General features: G+C 42.9%; 1 protein-coding gene across 1 annotated transcript in view; it reads left to right on the top strand.

Annotated features, from left to right (window-relative positions):
• Positions 1-355: 355 nt before the first annotated feature.
• The window catches only part of nup214 (nucleoporin 214), a gene marked incomplete at its 3' end in the record, with an annotated part of 102,087 nt that continues 82,860 nt past the window's right edge, over positions 356-19,582 (top strand). The window contains exons 1-10 of the mRNA XM_084324896.1: positions 356-511; positions 6,044-6,239; positions 6,958-7,112; positions 9,790-9,988; positions 10,212-10,282; positions 10,388-10,451; positions 12,377-12,480; positions 14,868-14,974; positions 16,727-16,793; positions 17,473-17,599. Coding sequence (XP_084181022.1) covers positions 470-511; positions 6,044-6,239; positions 6,958-7,112; positions 9,790-9,988; positions 10,212-10,282; positions 10,388-10,451; positions 12,377-12,480; positions 14,868-14,974; positions 16,727-16,793; positions 17,473-17,599 — 1,132 coding nt within the window. The 5' untranslated portion in view covers positions 356-469. The remainder of the gene's footprint in view (positions 512-6,043; positions 6,240-6,957; positions 7,113-9,789; positions 9,989-10,211; positions 10,283-10,387; positions 10,452-12,376; positions 12,481-14,867; positions 14,975-16,726; positions 16,794-17,472; positions 17,600-19,582) is intronic.

The following is a 19,582-nucleotide window of genomic DNA, read 5'->3' as shown; positions in this document are numbered from 1 at the left end:
TTAATAGGGTGGCATTTTTTTATTTATTGATTATGCAGTATAAATGGCACTCAAATCTAGGATTCATGAGTGGACTGGCCATATAACATTCACTTGACTCAGTGTAATATATGCATGCAAAAGGATTCTCGTTATATATAGGATACAAACACTATAATCAGTAGGCTTATTTCTGATTTAGTTATGCAAGTTGATGATAACGAGGCCCACGTTGAGGCCCTTGCCAAGTAGGGTATATCTGCAGAGCCATTGGGCTTGCGGCTCTGCAGATATAGCCTATTGGCCTTGCCATCTATTGCTCTGGAATTGACTTGTTCTCCTTTATCTGCGTCACTTGCCGAAGCCAAGCGCGGCATGTTTTCCTTTCGGTTCAACTGAACAGTTATTTGCCGTTAGTTATATAATAATAACAACAAGTATCCCAGGGTGTGTATAGACTGAGTATCTAATCAACAACCACAGCTTCAAAATGAGTGACGACCCGGACTCTCCCCCCGAGAGGGAAATGAAGGTATGAGCAGCAGATTAGCATGTAGCGTGAAGCTAACCTCGGTTGAACTGTTAGCCGGTGTTGCTGAGGGATCCCTTGCTGGACCACTGCTAACTCGTTGGCTAAGTTAGCTATAACACAGTGACAGTTTGATTTGATAAACGTATCTAAAAATGTAAAAGCCAGCCCATTAAACAGCGAATGAACAATGTTTCGCAGACTAACGTTTCACATTGTTTACATTAGCAGCAAGCTAATGAGTTGGTACTAGCACGCCAGTTGCCATGGTCAATTTAGATTTAATTGCCTGCTGTGTTAACTAATGGACTAATGGTACTTTATTGTGCTACAATTATTATGTGACTTTGTACGTAAGCAACCCATTGAGCCTTCGTAGTATTTTGCGTAATGTTATCCAATATAACTTTAAGTTACTGTCAGGAGGAGATATCTGACCACTATTCCCTAGTAATTAATGATGATACTGACTACCTAACGACTGATACTGAGTACATTTTCAGCAGTCCTGTTTCCTAATCGAGACAACTGTTATTGGCAATTTGGATGTATGTGTTCGGTTTTCATCAATGATGAGTATCCGTTTGTATGTATATTTCTCTCCCACCCACCACCCCCTCCTAATGTACAGTATCCTCCCCATCATATGTATATACTCTGTCAGGACCTATTGGTAACAGTACTGTATATTTGCATATCGTATATGTCACACATGTAACAGTACTATATACCTGTATGTCATGTATGTCCCTCCTATGCCATAAATGTCATGATGTCATATATGTTGTGTATATGTCATAAATGTCACTATGAATTGAAAATGGGGGACCCTGATGTAAACAAGACAGACGTCTTTCTCTGGTCTCCATCCCCTTAACAATTGTGTGTATTGAGCCGTACTGTATTGTACCCATTCTGCAATCTGTTAAATAAAGTTTTCATTCATTCATTCATTTGCTGGACAGCGTTGACGCTGTGTCCGTCCCCGCCGCCAGGTTTGAGAGGGTGAACGTTTGAAACTGACGGGATACGTTTACCATCCGCAAATATGTTGTTTCTGCAAAAATCATGGTCACGTTAGCCTTTAATAAATACAATTAGAAACAAACTGACCGTAATACCTAATGTCATATTTCTATCAATGTAGCCGCAGCCTACGGTACTGCAGCTCCATCCAACAGGTCAGGCGAGGACGCTAGGGGACGTGCCGCTCCATCCGTTTGATGGGTCACCCTAGCAACAGACTCTTCTCATTTCAACCAATCAGTGCGGTCCTTGGTTCTCTTCTTTGCAGGCTGTGAGGCTTTGAACAATCATGGCGGATCTGTTCTTTTTCCCACCAAATGAGGGTTTACTAAATAATGTGTTTGGCAACATTTTGAGTGGGAGGTTTGCAATGGCACTGCTGAATCATTTTTGAACTACATTGCCTAGTTTGACAGTCTAAGTATTGTGAGCTAAGCAATGCACGCGCCGCTGGATGGACCTATTAATTAGCATAAAGTAGGAACATTTTAACTTTATTCCAAGACCGGCGAATAGACCATTGCAACATTTCCGGTATTCTGAAATCATGGGAGAGAGAGCGGGTAGAAAATGAATGAATGTGGATGAGAGCCTTGACGTAAGTGGTTGTGGGGGTGGTGGAGACATGATCCAATAGACTTGTATACGCCTGAGTCTCCTGAACATGGAGAGACCAATCCCAAGTCGACCGGAACTTTCTCTGCCGAGCTATAGTCACTTTTTCAGCACCTACTCCCCGTGCTCAGATTGCCAAATGAGTCTGAAGGATGGGGAGCCACGTTGGAATGTTCCATCAGAGGTGGGAATGTGAGCAGCAGGTTACGATACTTTAAAAAAGGCTAGCTATATCAGTACCTTGCCGGCTGCTTACAAGTGCAATTTTTAGGCATAGTTTCTTATCTTCTTTCATTTTAGGTATGTAATGATGCTCCGATTGCCGCTCACATTCCCAGCACAAGCTTCCCCCCTCTGATGGAACATTCCAATTCCTTCAGACTCCTTTGGCAATCTGCGCATGGGGAGTAGACTGAAAAAGTGACCATAGCTCGGCCGAGAAAGTTCTGATCGATTTGGGATTGGTCTGGAGACTCGGGCATATAAAAGTCTATTGGATCATGTCTCCAGCACAGCCGTAGCTAGTACAACCACTTACGTCAAGCCTCTCATCCACATTCATTTTCTCCCCCCGCTCTCTCTCCCATGAGCTCAATGTAACACGGAAGTGCAGTGGTCTATGCAGGAGAGAAAAGCGGCGTAACCCAAAGTAGCATAGCTTAAAAGTGCGGAGGCGTAACTCATATTTGCTTACTGCATCGGCAGATTATTTTACTTGTCTAATTCACATCTTTTCTTAAAATTTGTTTTTATTTCTTATTTTTGTCATAACATTTTTTCAGTGTTTCAGTGTTCTCTCTCCTGATTGGATAAAATGGGAATGGGATACCAACTAAATGTATTTTCTGTTCTCTGCAGAGTGGAGGGACTGGGAGACTAATGTCACTGATCAAACACTATGTCAATGATGGCTGTTGGAATGTAGAGCTATTATTTTTAACATGTAGACCATGCAGTGCAATCCCATGCCACAGCGCTACCATAATGCACTACTTGCCTGCTTCTCTGCTCTCCATATGAAATTAATAGAAACCGCTGCGCTGGCATCCATCCCGGACCTGGTGGAGCTGTACCGTTACGCCGCGGTCACATTGATTGCGACAATAAAAAAACACAATATGCAAAGTAGGGCTGGGCGATATGGCCAAAATGTTTATCACAATAACGATATGATAATGTTATCATATGACTCAATATTGATAATTATCGATATTTTTATCAGTATTACATAATTTATTTTTTAAATTTATTTTTTTAATATTTTTATTTTTATTTAAACAACAAATGTATGTTTATTTTGCAGAAATTCTTTGTCGTTGCTGCCATCTTTAGTGTTACAGCCCCTCACACTCCAGTTCTCAGGCTGCAGCTGGTTTGAAAGCGAAAGTAAACAAGCTTCTCTGCTGGCTGTGGCTCCAGGGGAGTTGAACAGTTTTGGCTCTGCTAGTTTCTTTTCTATCTTTTGGCGCTTTTTTGGTGGACAAACCACCGCACATGTGCACCGTGACTCGTGACTGGAGACTAGCTCTGCTAGCACACATAGCCTACTAACTGTATTTTAAATTAGAAAGCAAAAATAATAAATCTCAATTTGGTCAGTATTGTCTTTTGGACAAGCAAAGCCATTACTTTAAGTTGCAGGCAAGAAATACAAGTCTGTCCACTGTCTCTGGTTTTAAAGCTGCCCTGTTGTAGGTCACAAAAAAAATAAAATTATTGATATTTTCTTTTATCGATCGATATCGATTATTAAAATATATCGTGATAATTAACGTTTTATCACCCAGCCCTAATGCAAAGTACATGCAGAGTCTAATTCAAGATTGAGATGAGATTTGGTTTAGCATGCTCTCCACAAAACAACGATGGCTGCGTAGAGACAACTCTGTAAGCGTCCATCCAAATGGTCAATAGTGATGTGGTTGTCTTGATTTAGGGGCTAGCACAATCCATTATTTTCTTCATACTGGAGTGGACACCCGCAGGTCTGGTTAGTTGCAAGCCCTGATATATGCTGCAATCTACTCCACAATGCATAGGCTTCAGCGTTTACTATGTCATGGTTTACACAGACCGGTGTTGTGAAATTTCTTCTGAGTGAAATATCTTCAGACAGTGCAAAATCAAATTATTCCAAAATGCAAGTGTACAAATACAGCAGCCAAAGAAAGTATTAAATATCCATGACAAAATGACACATTGCTTAGTATTAGGCTAGTACAAAACACTTTTATTTTGCAGTAGAAAAAGAGTAGGCTACGTCCTTACACCGAATCACCAGAAAAAAATCATCCCAAAACGTTGTATTGTAAATAGCTACTACTTTATTTATAATAAAACACAATACACTTTATTCAGAGGACTGAGAAGAGGGAAGAGAGGAGGGTGGTGACCCAATACCCAGGAGGACCACCATCAAGAGCCAGACCAGGCTTCACTCTGCCCCAAACCCAATCCCCCCTAGTATTTATAATAAAACATAATGATAATGATAAGGATAAGGATAAGCGCTCAATGAAGAAACCCAATCCCCTTGCCACACATCTATGCTGCTCAGGGTGCAGGAGGAAATGGTTAAAATGAGAGCTCCAGGTATTGTCAATGCCAATGCTACATACCCTACCTACCACATGGCCCCCAATGGCCACCACAATCCAACCTGTAGATAGATGGGCAGCGAGTAGGGTTGGGTACCGGTACCCAACGGTAAATGTTTTTGGTACTTTAGTCTCTACAAATGGAATCTACCTACCTCAGTTGTAAAAAAAAAAATTCAGTGCGAGTGAACGTGCGGCACACTTTATAGGTTTAGTTTCGCGGTAAACGAAACGTTGACGTCATCGGACTTAAAAAAAATATAAAAAATACATTTTCTTTTTTTCAGTACCGAAATGTGCCACCGGTGGATCTCATGTGAATCGGTACTCGGTAGTACCGACGTGATTCGGTTGGTACCCTTAAAAGTACCGGATTCGGTACCCATCCCTAGCAGCGAGAGCCAGCATATATCACCAGGGTTATCAAATAGTTACTACAGATAAAGTAGGCTATACAGCCTGGAGAAGGCACCCTTCAAACATAGCCCTAGGCTGTATACATTATTGAAGGCTACCATCAAACGCTACTAGCTCAGGAGTAGACGTTATCAAAAATCTGTTTAAATATATAGTGTCTCAATCAGGGGTTGTTGCAGGTTTCCCCCCCCCTATAAGCTCTTTGCTGCTAGATCAACAATTCATTGGAAGATATTTAATTCAGGGGTTGTTGCTGTTTTCTGTCCCCCTCTTTGCTCTTCGCTGCTAGATAAAGAATAGCATCACATTCATTTGACACAGTCTGAAGATATTTCACTCTGGAGAGATATTTCATGACACCGGCAGAGGCCTCGTTGACTTTGAATTGGTTTAGCAGGAGCTGTGGGTATCCAGTATGACAACCTAGGAGTACTATGGGGTTATTTATACTAAGGTTTATAAATAAATACTAAGGTTATTTATAAAATTATTTTTTTATAATAATAGTGTAAAGTCCAATATGGTGGACAATGGACACCATAACAACAACATTAACAACATTGCTGCTAGGTTGCTATGTGTACAAACAAAGACCTTTCAAAGTTGGATATTTTTACCTTGAATTATAGTCTCACAATCAGACCAATTGGTGTGATATTTGTTGTGATGAATTGAAACATGACTATCATTGCATGTCTCCATCATGTACTCTATCGTGACAAACAACACTTTTTTAAATGACAGGCAGACCGACTGACTAACACTAGCTGCTTGGTCGCAGCTAAAAACAGTGGCTCATATGCAAATGTTTAAGAGAAAATCGACCAAATGAACACATCTCAAAACATCTTACACCTCTTTCATTTCTTTTCATTATTAGGATTTTCAGTTTCGTCAGATGAAGAAAACGCGAGTTTTTGACTCTCCCGAAGACTTGCCAAAAGACAGATGTAGTCTCCTTGCCCTCTCCAACAAATTTGGACTAACATTCGTTGGCCAAGACAGAACACTCAAAGTCTTCTGGACAAGGGACATCCTGGCCGCGGACAAAGTCGAAGGCAACTCCAACGAAATAGGTATGAGAGACTCTAAAAGAGCAGCCTTTAAAGGATAAAGGGATGTTTCACTTCAGTAAAACTTGTCAAAATTAGCTAGACGCGTTTAGATGACGGTAAGACTGCTGAATTTTGACAAGCTCTACCTAAGGGAAAAATCACTTTAAAATAATGTCACCTTCACATATTTTTTCTGTGCCGCAGGATAGTTTAGTCAACACGCACCACTCTCTCCTAAATCTACAAATCAGAGAAAAATCCTCTAATCAGTCATGTATTTGAGATGTAAAGTCTGGGGCGGTTCCATAAATAATGAATGGGGCTCTGACTTTATGAGGTAATAAAACTTTTGTGTGAGCTCATACACTCAAATGATGACTTAATTCTGGTTCAGACCATCTAGCAAAGCTACAATACAAACATCATTTGAGTTTAAGAGCCCACACACAAACATATTATGGCCTCCATAAAGCCAGAGCCACATTCATTATCTTATCGACTTACCCCAGAGATTTGACATCACAGATTGGAGGGTTCTCTCTTTGATTTCTAGCTTTTGGACGAGAGTGAACTTCTTGTGTGTGAATTCTTAAAATGGGTGCAATTCCCCTTTTAAGTACTTCATTCTGTTTAACACATTGTTGACGTTTCAATTTGGTACATACTACACTATTATTCCTGCTTTCACCTCTCCTGCTGTAACTGAACCCTTTCCTGCTCTCCCCTCCGCCCTATACAGTGGAGGGTATAGCAGCGATGGTGGAGGTGCCCGTGGAGCTACCCCTGCACAACCTGGCCCTCAGCGCCGATGAGCTCACTCTGTCGGCGTGTGGGATGTCCCAGGAGGCCGGGCTGTCGCTGGCCTTTTACGACGTCCGTACTTTCGTCAATGTGGTGAGAGCTTTCATCAGACTATCCTGTATCCCGTCTCCCGCACCTGAGGTTCAGTGCTTCCCACAGGTTGTGAGGTTTACTGTGGTCACCAGTGGGTGGGGTTGTGAGGTTTACTGTGGTCACCAGTGGGTGGGGTTGTGAGTTTACTGTGTGTCACCAGTGGGTGGGGTTGTGAGGTTTACTGTGTGTCACCAGTGGGTGGGGTTGGGAGTTTACTGTGTGTCACCAGTGGGTGGGGTTGTGAGGTTTACTGTGGTCACCAGTGGGTGGGGTTGTGAGTTTACTGTGTGTCACCAGTGGGTGGGGTTGGGAGTTTACTGTGTGTCACCAGCGGGTGGGGTTGTGAGTTTACTGTGTGTCACCAGTGGGTGGGGTTGTGAGTTTACTGTGTCACCAGTGGGTGGGGTTGTGAGTTTACTGTGTGTCACCAGTGGGTGGGGTTGTGAGTTTACTGTGTGTCACCAGCGGGTGGGGTTGTGAGTTTACTGTGTGTCACCAGCGGGTGGGGTTGTGAGTTTACTGTGTGTCACCAGTGGGTGGGGTTGTGAGTTTACTGTGTGTCACCAGTGGGTGGGGTTGTGAGTTTACTGTGTGTCACCAGTGGGTGGGGTTGGGAGTTTACTCAGCAGGAAGTGGAGCAGTGAGGAGTGGTGCAGGCTTGGCAGGAAGTGGAGTTGTTCAGGTGCAGCAGGAAGTGGAGCGGTGCAGCAGGAAGTGGAGCGGTGCAGCAGGAAGTGGAGCGGTGCAGGCTCAGCAGGAAGTGGGACTGCTGCTGTCTTTATGTGAATGATGAGAGGGGGAGCGGAGCCTCAGTATTGTTTTGGGAGATGACTCTTAATTTGAATCTGAATTTGAAAAATCAACTGACCGTCATAACTAGTAAATAAATAGTACAGCATGTCAAAGTTTGCTACTGTAGGGTTGAATTTGTGCTTTCAACAGACGGTAATACCCAATGCACCAGTCATCTAATTATGGTTGACTGCAGTCACATTATGACTGGTGCACCCCTACTGTCTGTGTTTTCTTATGTAAGCACCTTCTGGTTTTTGGTAATATGCAGGTGGGTGCAACCATAAAACCTTGAAAATTGCAAATTCTAAGCAAATGTATCCTTACTGTGCCGTTTTACATGAAGGTGATTGTTGCACCCCTATGCCCTACGTAAAATATATATAAATTGTCAATTAAAACAAGTTACATAAAAATGACAGATAAAAGATCGTAGGGCTGTCTTAAATAGTTCGAAGCTTCGTTCGATGGGCACGGGATTCGAACGGGAAAATAAAATTCGAATATAAATTTGTTTTTTTTTTTCCCCTCCCCCTCCCACCTGCAAAATCTTGCGCCTCCAATGCAATGAACGTCATATGCCTCATTAACTCCGCCTCTCTTTGTTAACTACAACAACAAGCACGTGGAGATTCCTCACTAACTCCTCTCTGTGTTGAATACAACAAGGACATGTGCAGCAGACATGTCTAAGAAGTCCTCAGGCGTGTGCCGTGTGGTTACACTTTTATGCAAAGACGACACCCAAAAAGCAGAGTGCCAGATATGCCACAAGAAATTGGCATATCACAACTCTACAACGAGTTTGTCAAATCACTTGAAACATGCAAGTATCGTTGTACACGACGCCACACAACACATTAATAAAGCTATGCCTATGCTATGGCTAATGTTGTGTTACCAAGTTGTGTGAAAACGGATGCTTCGTCAGCCAACACCTCACAAACAACCATTGGTGTTTGGCAGCGCAGCTCCCGACTCATTATTAATTTAATTAATTAATCCAATCCACTTTATTTATAGAGCACATTATCCACTTTTTCTCCTCCTATTTTCTGTATTTTCCTCCCATCCCAATTTAGTCGTTATGCCAATTCCCCCCTCCCCTTCCTGGTCATTGCGCGCATGTGCCTCCCACTGGTCGGTCTAGGGAGCCCTGAAGTCTATCACATGCTTCCTCTGATACATAGGAGACAGCCAGCAGCCTCTTTTCACCCGCCAGTGAGGACTCTCATTGGTGAGGTGTAACGTGTGGGAGGTCACACTACCCTCACCATCTCCCTTCCTCGCTGTGCAGGCGCCCTGACCGACCTGTAGGAGTCGCTGTTTACAACGACCAGATTACCTCCCACCCACTGATGAGTATGACGACCGGCCAAGCCTTGAGGCACTGCTGACAATTGGATTCGATACCAGTGTCTCTGCAGTGGGACAGACGTTTAGTCCGCTGTGCTACCCGGCCGCCCTGAAAATGACCTTTTCTTTACTCCACTACATGTAACTAAACCCTTGTACATGTAACTAAAGTTACTAGGAGTTTTTCATACCACACAAGGGCGACAGTGGCTCGGGAGGTAGAGCAGTCATCTGGTAATCCGGAGGTTCCCGGTTCGATTCCCGCTCCCGGGCACCATGTCGAAGTGTCCTTGAGCAAGACATTTAACCCCTAACTGCTCCCGCTGAGCAGGTTTACATGGTTGCCTCCGCCATCGGTGTGTGAATGTGTGAGTGAATCGGTCAAATGTGAGGAACAAATTGTAAAGCGCTTTGGATAAAAGTGCTATATAAATGCACCATTTACCATTTACATGGGAACACGCTGATGAAAAACGACTGGCTGATTGCCTCTGACCCCTTCCTGTTTGTGCTCCACCACCACCACCAGGCCAGGCAGCAGAAGATCGCATTCGCAGCCTTCCGGCCAGCAGTGAACGCGGGCACCTGTGTGCAGGACCTGAAGTGGAACCCCGTGCAGGCGTCCATGTTGGCCGCCTGTCTGTCGGACGGCAGCCTGATGGTTTTGGACGTGGCGGGCGGCGTCACGCTGCTGGCTCAGCTACCTGCCTCCAACGGGATAACATGCAGTGAGTGAGACGTCCTCTATAACCATTTTCTGCCTGACGTCTTCAAGACTCGGGGGTATTTTGCCGTCTGGGGGAAGATTAAATACCATTTCATTCCTGTTTTTTTGGTTTGTTTCATAACTTATCGGGTACGTTTCCAGGAAATGGAATTAGGAACTGCTCGTATTTCCATTTTTTGCATTATGCAAAACTTTTCTAATGTATTACTCCTTGCCTCTTGCAGTTTGCTGGAGTCCCAAAGGGAAGCAAGTGGCTGCTGGGAAAATGAATGCCACAGTCAGCCAATATACTCCGGTAAGTTTAATTAATTCTCTACAATAGGAAATGGAGAAACCCATTTCTCTGTGACAATGTTGTCTGCATGAATTCCCACGACTGTCTCTCCCCTCTGCTGAATAGGCACTGCAAGAGAAGAAAGTGATTCCCTGCCCAAACTTCTATAGCTCCGACAATCCTGTCAAAGGTGAGACTGTAACCGCACAGTGTGTAGACGGTTTAATGTACTTAAAAAAGCTTTTATTAATCCAGGACCTCTTAATTGAGCTTTTGGTTTTTTTTTTCTTCTTTTTTTTTCTTTTTTTTTTTACTCGTCATTTAATCGTTTGCGCTCAGTCCCCTTTATCCTTGTTCAATATCACCGGGCCTCATGCAAGAGCCATGCAGATGCACAGATAGGAGCTTACACTTGTGCATACCAACAATTTAAACAATTTTGTGGCATTTTATTTAGGATTTGTGCTTTGGTTTAAATGTTTAAAAAGTTTTATGACAATAACATGTTATAATAAAAAAAAAAAATTACATTACATTCAAATGGATATAATGCATATCGGTACTCTATTTAGATTATGTTAGTGATGCAAACAAAAAAGGCATAATATAGGCTAGTGATTCTATTGTATAAGTTGGCTTTGATCACTGTCCTCTTGTTATAGCCTATTGCCAATTCTTTAATCCATTTCATAGATGGAGACTTCATTCTGTACCCCTCCTCTTGCTATTATGATCAACTGGTATTTGCATACATCTCATGGAGTGCAGTATCATGTCGGATTTTTTTTTATTTGACCAGTCCTGTAATTTTGCCGGTCCTTTGATGTCACTGTTGACGCTCAGTAGCACCGCACAATAGCACTTGTATTTTTTATCCACTTTTTCTCCTCTTTTTCTATTTTTCACCCATCCCAATTCCAGTGTGCCAATTCTCCCCTCCCCTGTCTTGAACATTGCTCGCATATGCCCCCCACTGGCCGGTTGTAGGGAGGATAGAAGCCCTGCATCACGTGTCCCCTCCGGTACACGAGGAGGCAGCCTGTCACATCTTTTCATCTGCCAGCGCCGACTCTCATTGGCGAGGTGTAACGTGTGGGAGGTTCACACTGCCCCCGCCATTTCCTGTCTATGCTGTGCAGGCGTCCCCCAACCGACCCGTAGGAGTCGCTGTCCACAACGTCCAGATTACCACCCATCGACTTCCACCCGCTAACTCTGCCAATTGAGTTAGTATGACAGCTGGCCCAAGCCGGAGGCAACGCCGACAGCCGGAGTCGAACCCGGTGTATCTTGCGTTGGTGATGAGCGCAATGTCCGCTGCGCCACCCAGCCGTGAGAATTCCTCTTCTATGTCGCTTCAACTCTCCTTATATGGTCATTTTGGGGCATTCATTATGCTAATTGAAAAATGCTCGGCCATGTGCATTTAATTCAAGAACATCTGGCATTTGTATGTGCCTAAGAACAATTCGGTGGGTTAAGAACACTTCTTAAATCCAACGTTCTATTATTATCTTTTTCCTGCCTGTACCTCCCCTCCCCCGTCCCCTATGCTGCTATGACGCCTTAATTTCCCCAAGGGGATCAATAGACCTGTTCGCTGTTTACAAACATACCGTGTTCGAGCCAGCAATACCAACTGAGTCACGTGACTAAGTTGCCCCGGACCTGCGAGCTGCTGTGCTAAAAGAATACGACAGGGCTCTATGGAGAAACCATGGCACTCACTAAAAGTTGTTTCAAACAAAAACGGCTGGATGTCATTTTGCCAAAAGAGTGAGTCTTTCACCTTTTACATATCTAGCTTTGGCATGGATTGATTGTTTAGATCGCTAGCATGGCTAACAAATGCAAATTTTGTAGTCTGCCCCGTTGTTCTGACCAGGATTATGTTCCTTTCTGCCCTGGTGATGCGCCTGCACACAGAGTCTGATGTATATACGGCGAACGGGTCTATAAAGGCACACTTGACTTGTTGATTTCTCATAGCACTTCTCTCAAGAGCATATTTTAGAGAAGTATAAGAGAAATTGAAGAGAAGGTTCTTGCACGAGGACCTCATGACTTGAGATGACTCCCTTCCCTCCGTAACCCCCTCCTTTCCTCGGGTCCTAGTTCTGGACGTGCTGTGGCTGAGTACCTATATGTTTGCGGTGGCGTACGCGGCTGCTGACGGGTCCCCCGAGACGCCCCCTGATCTAGTGGTGATCTCCATTCCTGTGAGTACATCCTACAGCCAACCTAGAAAACCTCTGCTATGCTATCTATAATCTTTCACTCGCTCAGTTACACCCAATGACTATTCTCATCAGCAATTGTACAGTCAATGGGCCTCATTTGTCAATATTTCCGTATATGTGTTGAAAGTTTACAGTGTCGCAATTTACTTTTAACAGAAAATATGCATGCAGATTGTTTCCAAAGACTCGTTATAATATAATTTTAAGTGGAATTGAGTTTGTTTATATTTTAAAAAGCTCTCCATACAAATATTTCACTATTTTGCTTGATAAATGAGGCCCAATGTTTAAAAAAAATTACGTCAATATCCTATTTCTCCCCCATCTACGTATAGCACCAATGGCAATAGTTGTAAGAATCTTCGTATAAATGCAGGTAGACAAATGGATGAGCATTTCATAGATGCCTATCTTGGAGATAATGGAATGGCATCACAAGTGTAGAGGGTTACGATCAAAGCATCAAAAAACTACCCCCCCCCCCCCCTTTCATGCATTCATGATGAAACATAATACCTATTATATATATTTGATTTGGAAATAGTAGCGTGTCCAGGCGAGAAACGGCAACGTTTTTAGTGAAATTCGCGTTTTGCTGCATATCGTCGTTTTCTGGGATTAGACAGGACCACTCTAAAACTATACTCATATTCACCACGGTATAACATGCGAACGTATTGACCATTTTCTAAATAATTTTTCACATATTGAACGATTGATGGGTGATGTCAAATGGGCCATAGTATTGTATCCATAGCTATAATATAGAATATAATATAGCCCTGCAAACACCGCCACTTATTCCTATCTTTTAGAGCGTTGGCGTGGTAGGAACAAAGATGCTCTAGGCTTCCGGCGCTGATTGAGTTAAGACTAAAGTCCTAGACAGTCTCACTTGGCACCCTGTGTTAATGGTTTCCAACCAAATCTCCTCGTAAATGATGTTTATATTCACATTTCCACCCAAATAGAAAATGTTCTATTGTTGTTCTAATATAGTTCACAAGCTGAACACATTTCCTACCTCATATAACTTTTGCAAACGTCCGTTTTCTCAGTTTTCCTTGCTCGCGCAATGTTTATATCCCATCCGCGTCGGCATGGATTGTGCTGAGAAAGGATTTTACCGATCGATCATTGTTCACTAGGAAATAGGGCTAGGGGTAAAAAATTCGGAACTAGCCCTTTTAACCAAAAACCTTTTTAGGTTCAAGTTTCTTTAATAGTTGTCATACAGAAGTACAGAATACTTTTATACAAAATGCTTCTTTCTGTTACGCTCCAGAGACTGTGCTAGACAAAAGATAAGTATGAAATAAAATAAGTATAGCAAGTAAGTAAAAAAATAGAAGTCACGTACGTAGACACACGTGTTCAGTATGTACATATGTACAATGTTCAATGCAGGATAGCAGTAACTGAGTTACCATACAATATACTATGCAATATACTAATATACAATATACTATATAGTGCAGAGCAGAAATGGGATGAGGTACAATTTAGGTGCAATTTACAATTTACAGTAAGGTGTCCTGAGGTATGGGTTGTAGTGCAAATTCTTTGCCAATAAATATAAAGTGTGTCTAGGTGTTCTAAAGTGTGTAGAGTGGGTGCTGCAGTGTGTTGTTTGTTTAAAGTGAGTGTGTGCATTTGATGGTTGTTGTATAGTGTTATTGTTCGTTGAGCAACCTGATGGCCTGGGGATAGAAGCTTCTTCTGAGTCTTTCTGTGCTTGCCATGAGACTCCGGTATCGCTGGAGGCAAGAGATGGATAAATAAATTGTGCCTTCTTTGATCTGAATCAACATTCGGCACTGTATTTTTCAGTGCACACATACTTGATGACGATGGGGTTCTTTTTTTTCAGTCGAGGGGTTTTGTTCAAGTAAGTGGCTGAAATAGGCTCCTTTTACAGTCAGCCGCTCTGTCTCATCAATCTGCGGTAGGGATGGGTACCTTTCACATTTTAACCGATATCGGTACCGGTACCTGTGAATCGATACCGGTACCCAATGGTACCTTTTTTCGGTACTTTAGTCTCAAGAAATTTTATTTACCTACCTCAGTCGTAAAAAAATAAAATATCCAAACTTCAAATAACTACAATTTCGACAGTGTTCGGCTTGTCATTGCTCCGACTGCTTTGTTGTTGAATCAAGTCAAATCCTAGGTAAGCATATATTGTGCATGTGATCGTTGACATAAAAAAAATTAAAAAGATTTTTTTTTTTTTTTTATCTCACTTGATTCGATACTCGGTAGTACCGACGTGTTTCGGTTCGGTACCTCAAAAGTACCGAATTCGGTACCCATCCCTAATCTGCAGTGAATGAATTTGACAAAGAGCCCGTTTCGTTTGACAGAAAAAGGAGGAGAAGAGGGAGGAGAGATACCTGAACTTCAACGACCCGGTGTACGGCACCTGCGCCGAGAGGCAGCACCACTACTTCCTGTCCCACATAGAGGACTGGTGAGCGCGGCAATAACTCAATAAAGCAATATCTTATCTCATCTTGACTTTTAAGTGCTTTAAGTACCATTTCAGGAAATGTAATACATCTGTTCCACAACATTTTCAAAGGAAATATCCTACTCTTTTTACGCCACTTATATGTAGCTGAACTCTGCCATTAATAGTTTATTTGCAAGACGTGTGAAAAGTTGATGACGGAGTACCATCATTTCAATATTCAGATCTATAATTACAATATTATTTTCTAGTTTGATACTCTTTTCAGAGTTCAAGCCGATTTTGCCATTTGTTCCCATCCGCCGGCACAGGATTAATCTTGATGATGAGAGGAGGGTGAACAGCCTTTGCTAAACGTTAACATGGAGTTATTTTTGTTGATGAAGCAAGTTTTGTTCGGATAGGTTCCCCTTTGCTCTGTAATGCCTTCAACAGCGACTCTACTGGTTGGTCGGGCGCCTGTTCTGGGGGTGATGGCGTGAACCTCCGCACACATTAAGCTCTCCCATTGATATACTCCTAGTTGTTTAGTGAAAAGATTTTTATTTTTTTATTTTTTTTTATTCTGCAGCGTTATCTTAACACTTTGATTGCCGGAAGACGCTTTTAGGCGTCCTTCCCCGCCATGCTCAAGTTGCCGAAGACGCCGTAACTCGTCTTTGATATCAATATTTCAAAAATCTGTGATCGGATTCATATTTCCCATCCGCTGGCCTGAGACCCACCAAAAAGCCCCACAGAACCCTCTAGCGGCTCAAGAGCGCCATCTGGTGGCCGATCGGCGCAATCGCCAAAGAGGATGTTACTTGGACGATGTGCTATTCACCCATATTACTTCCGGGCACTCGCTATAGGTTCCGGCACTCTAGCTCGTCACAATACATAGCGATCCGTTGCGAATAACTCGATAAACAACATGATTTGGACATATATACTATTATACAAGCTGGAAATGGACCCGATATTTCTATATCCCATAATAGGAAAATGTCTGTTCCACGCTCATCGCCCAACGGCGCGAGGAAGATACGGTAATTTCAGCGTTATTTTTGAACGTGTTCGATATAAACTGCTCTGATGATCATATCACCCACGGAATTATAAACGATCCCCCGCCCATCCGGTCAACATCAGATGATACGTAGAAACTTCTAGAAGTACGTCCAATTGAAATTTTTGATCTCGCACAGATTCCTACCAAACTGTATTTCATCATCAATATAATGCATTTGGGGCTATAAATCACGTTCTGGAGAAAGCTGCAGAAAGAGATGAAAACATACTTATACTTTTTCATTCACATATTCATAGTAAAATATGGTCTAAAGTTTAGACCATATTTTACTATGAATATGTGAATGAAAAAGTTTAACGTTGCTACACAATGAACAATACATATAGGACCTTGAATGGGCCCTAATAATGGCAATCTGGCAATAGAATTTAAAAAGTTATAGCTCTGCAAAGAAGGGGAACTTATCCATGTTAAATAGAGCTGGCAACGGATGGTATATCATGAATTTAGCCTTAGGCAATCAAAGTGTTAATTAAAACTTTGCACAAAGTTATGACAATGGCATTGGGTATATAAATTGATTCATCTCAATTTCGATTTTACAGATGGACGCGGTTGGATTTCCACACTCATAATTATCTGTTGTTTTACAGTCCTAATGTTTTGATATATCTCATGTCCTGTAAGCCCTTGTGTCTGACCACTGGTTTAACTTTTTCTTTTCTTTTTTCACCTAGGGACGTTGTTTTTGCAGCATCAGCAGCTTCCATTGAAGTCAGTGTCATTGCTAAGCAAGAGGACAAGGTACCTGAACACATGGCTAACTGTAGCCTTACTGTAGCCTTACTAACTACTCTGAGTTTGCATATGTTGCTGCTTGTCTCCAAAGACTCAACTTCATAGGAATGAAGAAAAATCACCTCATTTTCAGATTGATGACCGTGCATTTTTTAAGTTGAAGGTCCATGCAAATCTGCAAGTGAAACATGAATATCATGAAAAGATTTTTGCACAATGTATATTATATTTTCTTTATAATATACATTGTAGCTATATATATTTCACATCACATCAGACTAGTTCTAGTCAACGTTAAAGGAACACGCCAACATTATGGGAAATGCGCTTAACGTCTTCTTCCAGAGTAGATTGATACCAATTTCCTCTCTGTGCGTTAATGGAAGTGAATAGGGACCAGCTAGCCAAAAACACCTCCCGAGTTTTAAGCTAGGCTAGTGGTTTGTATCTGCGTCCATTAATTTGTGCTAAGCTAGGCTAACTTGCAGCCGGATAGCTTTCTGCTGAACGCACAGGGAGGAAATGTATATCCATCTTCTTGTCTGACTCTAGAAGATGGTTAAGTGCATTTCCCATAATGTTGGCCTGTTTTAAGTGTCATATACCTTTACAACCCACTCAAAATGAGAAAGATTTCAAGACTTGCCATGCAGTCCTTTATGTCTGTGTATTTGATGCTGTTTAGACCAACTGGGAGCTGTGGATCCTGGAGGATGCCAGCAGGGCGGAGCTGCCGGTGTCCCAGTCCAACGACGACACCCTGCCCCTGGGCCTGGCCATCGACTACACCAGCCATGAGGAGATCCAAATATGTACGTTCAGCCCCGTGGTGGTCTCTGTGCTCTGATCCCCTCTGGTCTCTCTCTCAGCGTGCTGTGCTGTTTTCCTGTCAAGAGTCACACAAGGGTTCATACAGTTCCCCATAAAAATGGCGATAAAGCTAAATAATATCAACAAAAAAATAACTAATTTCCTAGAAGTCAGCAGGGGAATTAAGCACCTTACTTATAATACAGAATGAAGAGGAGAGTTTACACCAGTCAAGTTGTGAGAAGGGCGGGGCAGGCATTGTCTATTCAAGCAATTAAAAGGTCGCATCAGCTGTTTTGGGGGGATTGAACTAGAAGAAGCAGTGTTGCTGTGGCAGTTTACACAAACCATTTTTTCATTCGATTTATTTACACAACCCCTATGAAACTTTCCGCTTCCTCTGCAACATTGCTATGCCCGACGCCTCCCTTAGTGATCAGACGAACACTGAAATCCATCACTTACTTAATGCGCGCGGCAAACCCCGCCGCAGTGCTCCGTCGGAGCGTGCTAAAAGAATAGCGATAAGCCACCCCGTCTCAGTGTCGCTTTATCTCCGAGCCTCCTTTAGTGATCAGACAAAAGCTGAAATCCATCAGGTTACTTAGTGCGCAGAGCAAACCCTGCCGCAGTGCTCCATCGGAGCGTGTGAAAAGAATAGTGATAAGCTGCCCGTCTCAGCCGCATCGTCTCCGAGCCTGGCCCGGTCGGCGCCAGACGGTCCCCTGGCTGTTGTTTCCTGTCTGCTCTCATCTCTCCCCCCCCCCCCCCCCCCCACTCTCCCTGGCAAGCAGAACCGACAATTTGAGCAGCATTTGGACATGATTGTATTATGATAAAACCCATTGTCTGAAGTGAACCATTGGGAGGGAGAGAGAGAGAGAGAAGGGGGCAGGTGGCAGGTATGGGGATGTACATGGAGAGAGAATTGTTATGTGTGCAGGCGGCCCACGCATTAGAATGAGTCAGACATACCAGTTGAGGACCACAGCAAACACAAAAGCCCAGACAATAATGTAATGTTAGCAGAATGCTGATGAGCTTTACTTTGCCTCTCTCTCTCTCTCTCTCTCTCTCTCTCTCTCTCTCTCTCTCTCTCTCTCTCTCTCTCTCTCTCTCTCTCTCTCTCTCTCTCTCTTGTGTCATGACTACATTAGTCACTGTATGTTCCTCCCATGGTGAGCAGGGACTGTGATCACACATCACTCATTCATTCACAGACAAATTGCACTCCGTCATGGATGATCTGGCAAGGACCTTTTGTCGGACACATGCGCCGTGGAGCTGCACGATGTCGTGCTTGTTTTTCTTTCTCTCCTATACTAGGTGATCTTACACTTTTTTGTTTTCGGGAACTTGAGGTTATGTAGCTTCTCGAAACATAAGCTAGTTCTCAAAGTTGTTCTGGTTAGTTTAAGGTAACAGTGTGGTTAAGGTTATGTAAGTGTAAGGGATAATGTATAGCTACGAGGTCATTGTCGCAAAATAATTGACCGACACGGAGTTTAAAATAGAGGCGCCTCGCCGAGGTGTTTTAAACGTCAGTGAAGGTAAATTATTTTGCGACAATGATCGAGTATAGCTATACATTATCCCGCTTATTACATGGCTAACTTACTAACAATATACCTAATTCATTTTACATCGACAAGACGAGATCAAATGCAGACGCAGTTCTGTTCTGGCTCCGCTGTCATCGTCACACACACTCCGCTGTCAGTGCAGCCGGCAGGTGTGTCTGATTGGCTGCACTGATGCAGTGTGTCAGTGGCCTTGATTGCACACAGCGGCCATTATTGTTCGGCAGAGGTCCGTTATCGAGTAATAACGGACCTCTGACGAGCGCTATTGACCAATCACAAGCAAGCATTTCGGCGAATATGAAAATGTAATTTGACATTTGTAAATTTACTGTTCAAAAAGCTAAGAAAGGCATTAAAAGGAGGTGTATTTCTATTGTTGGTGTTAACTTGTGGAACAATGCT

Source organism: Notolepis coatsorum (assembly GCF_963971535.1).
Source record: "Notolepis coatsorum genome assembly, chromosome: 11".
Lineage (NCBI taxonomy): Eukaryota > Metazoa > Chordata > Actinopteri > Aulopiformes > Paralepididae > Notolepis > Notolepis coatsorum.
This window is presented reverse-complemented; position numbering and strand designations above follow the sequence as displayed.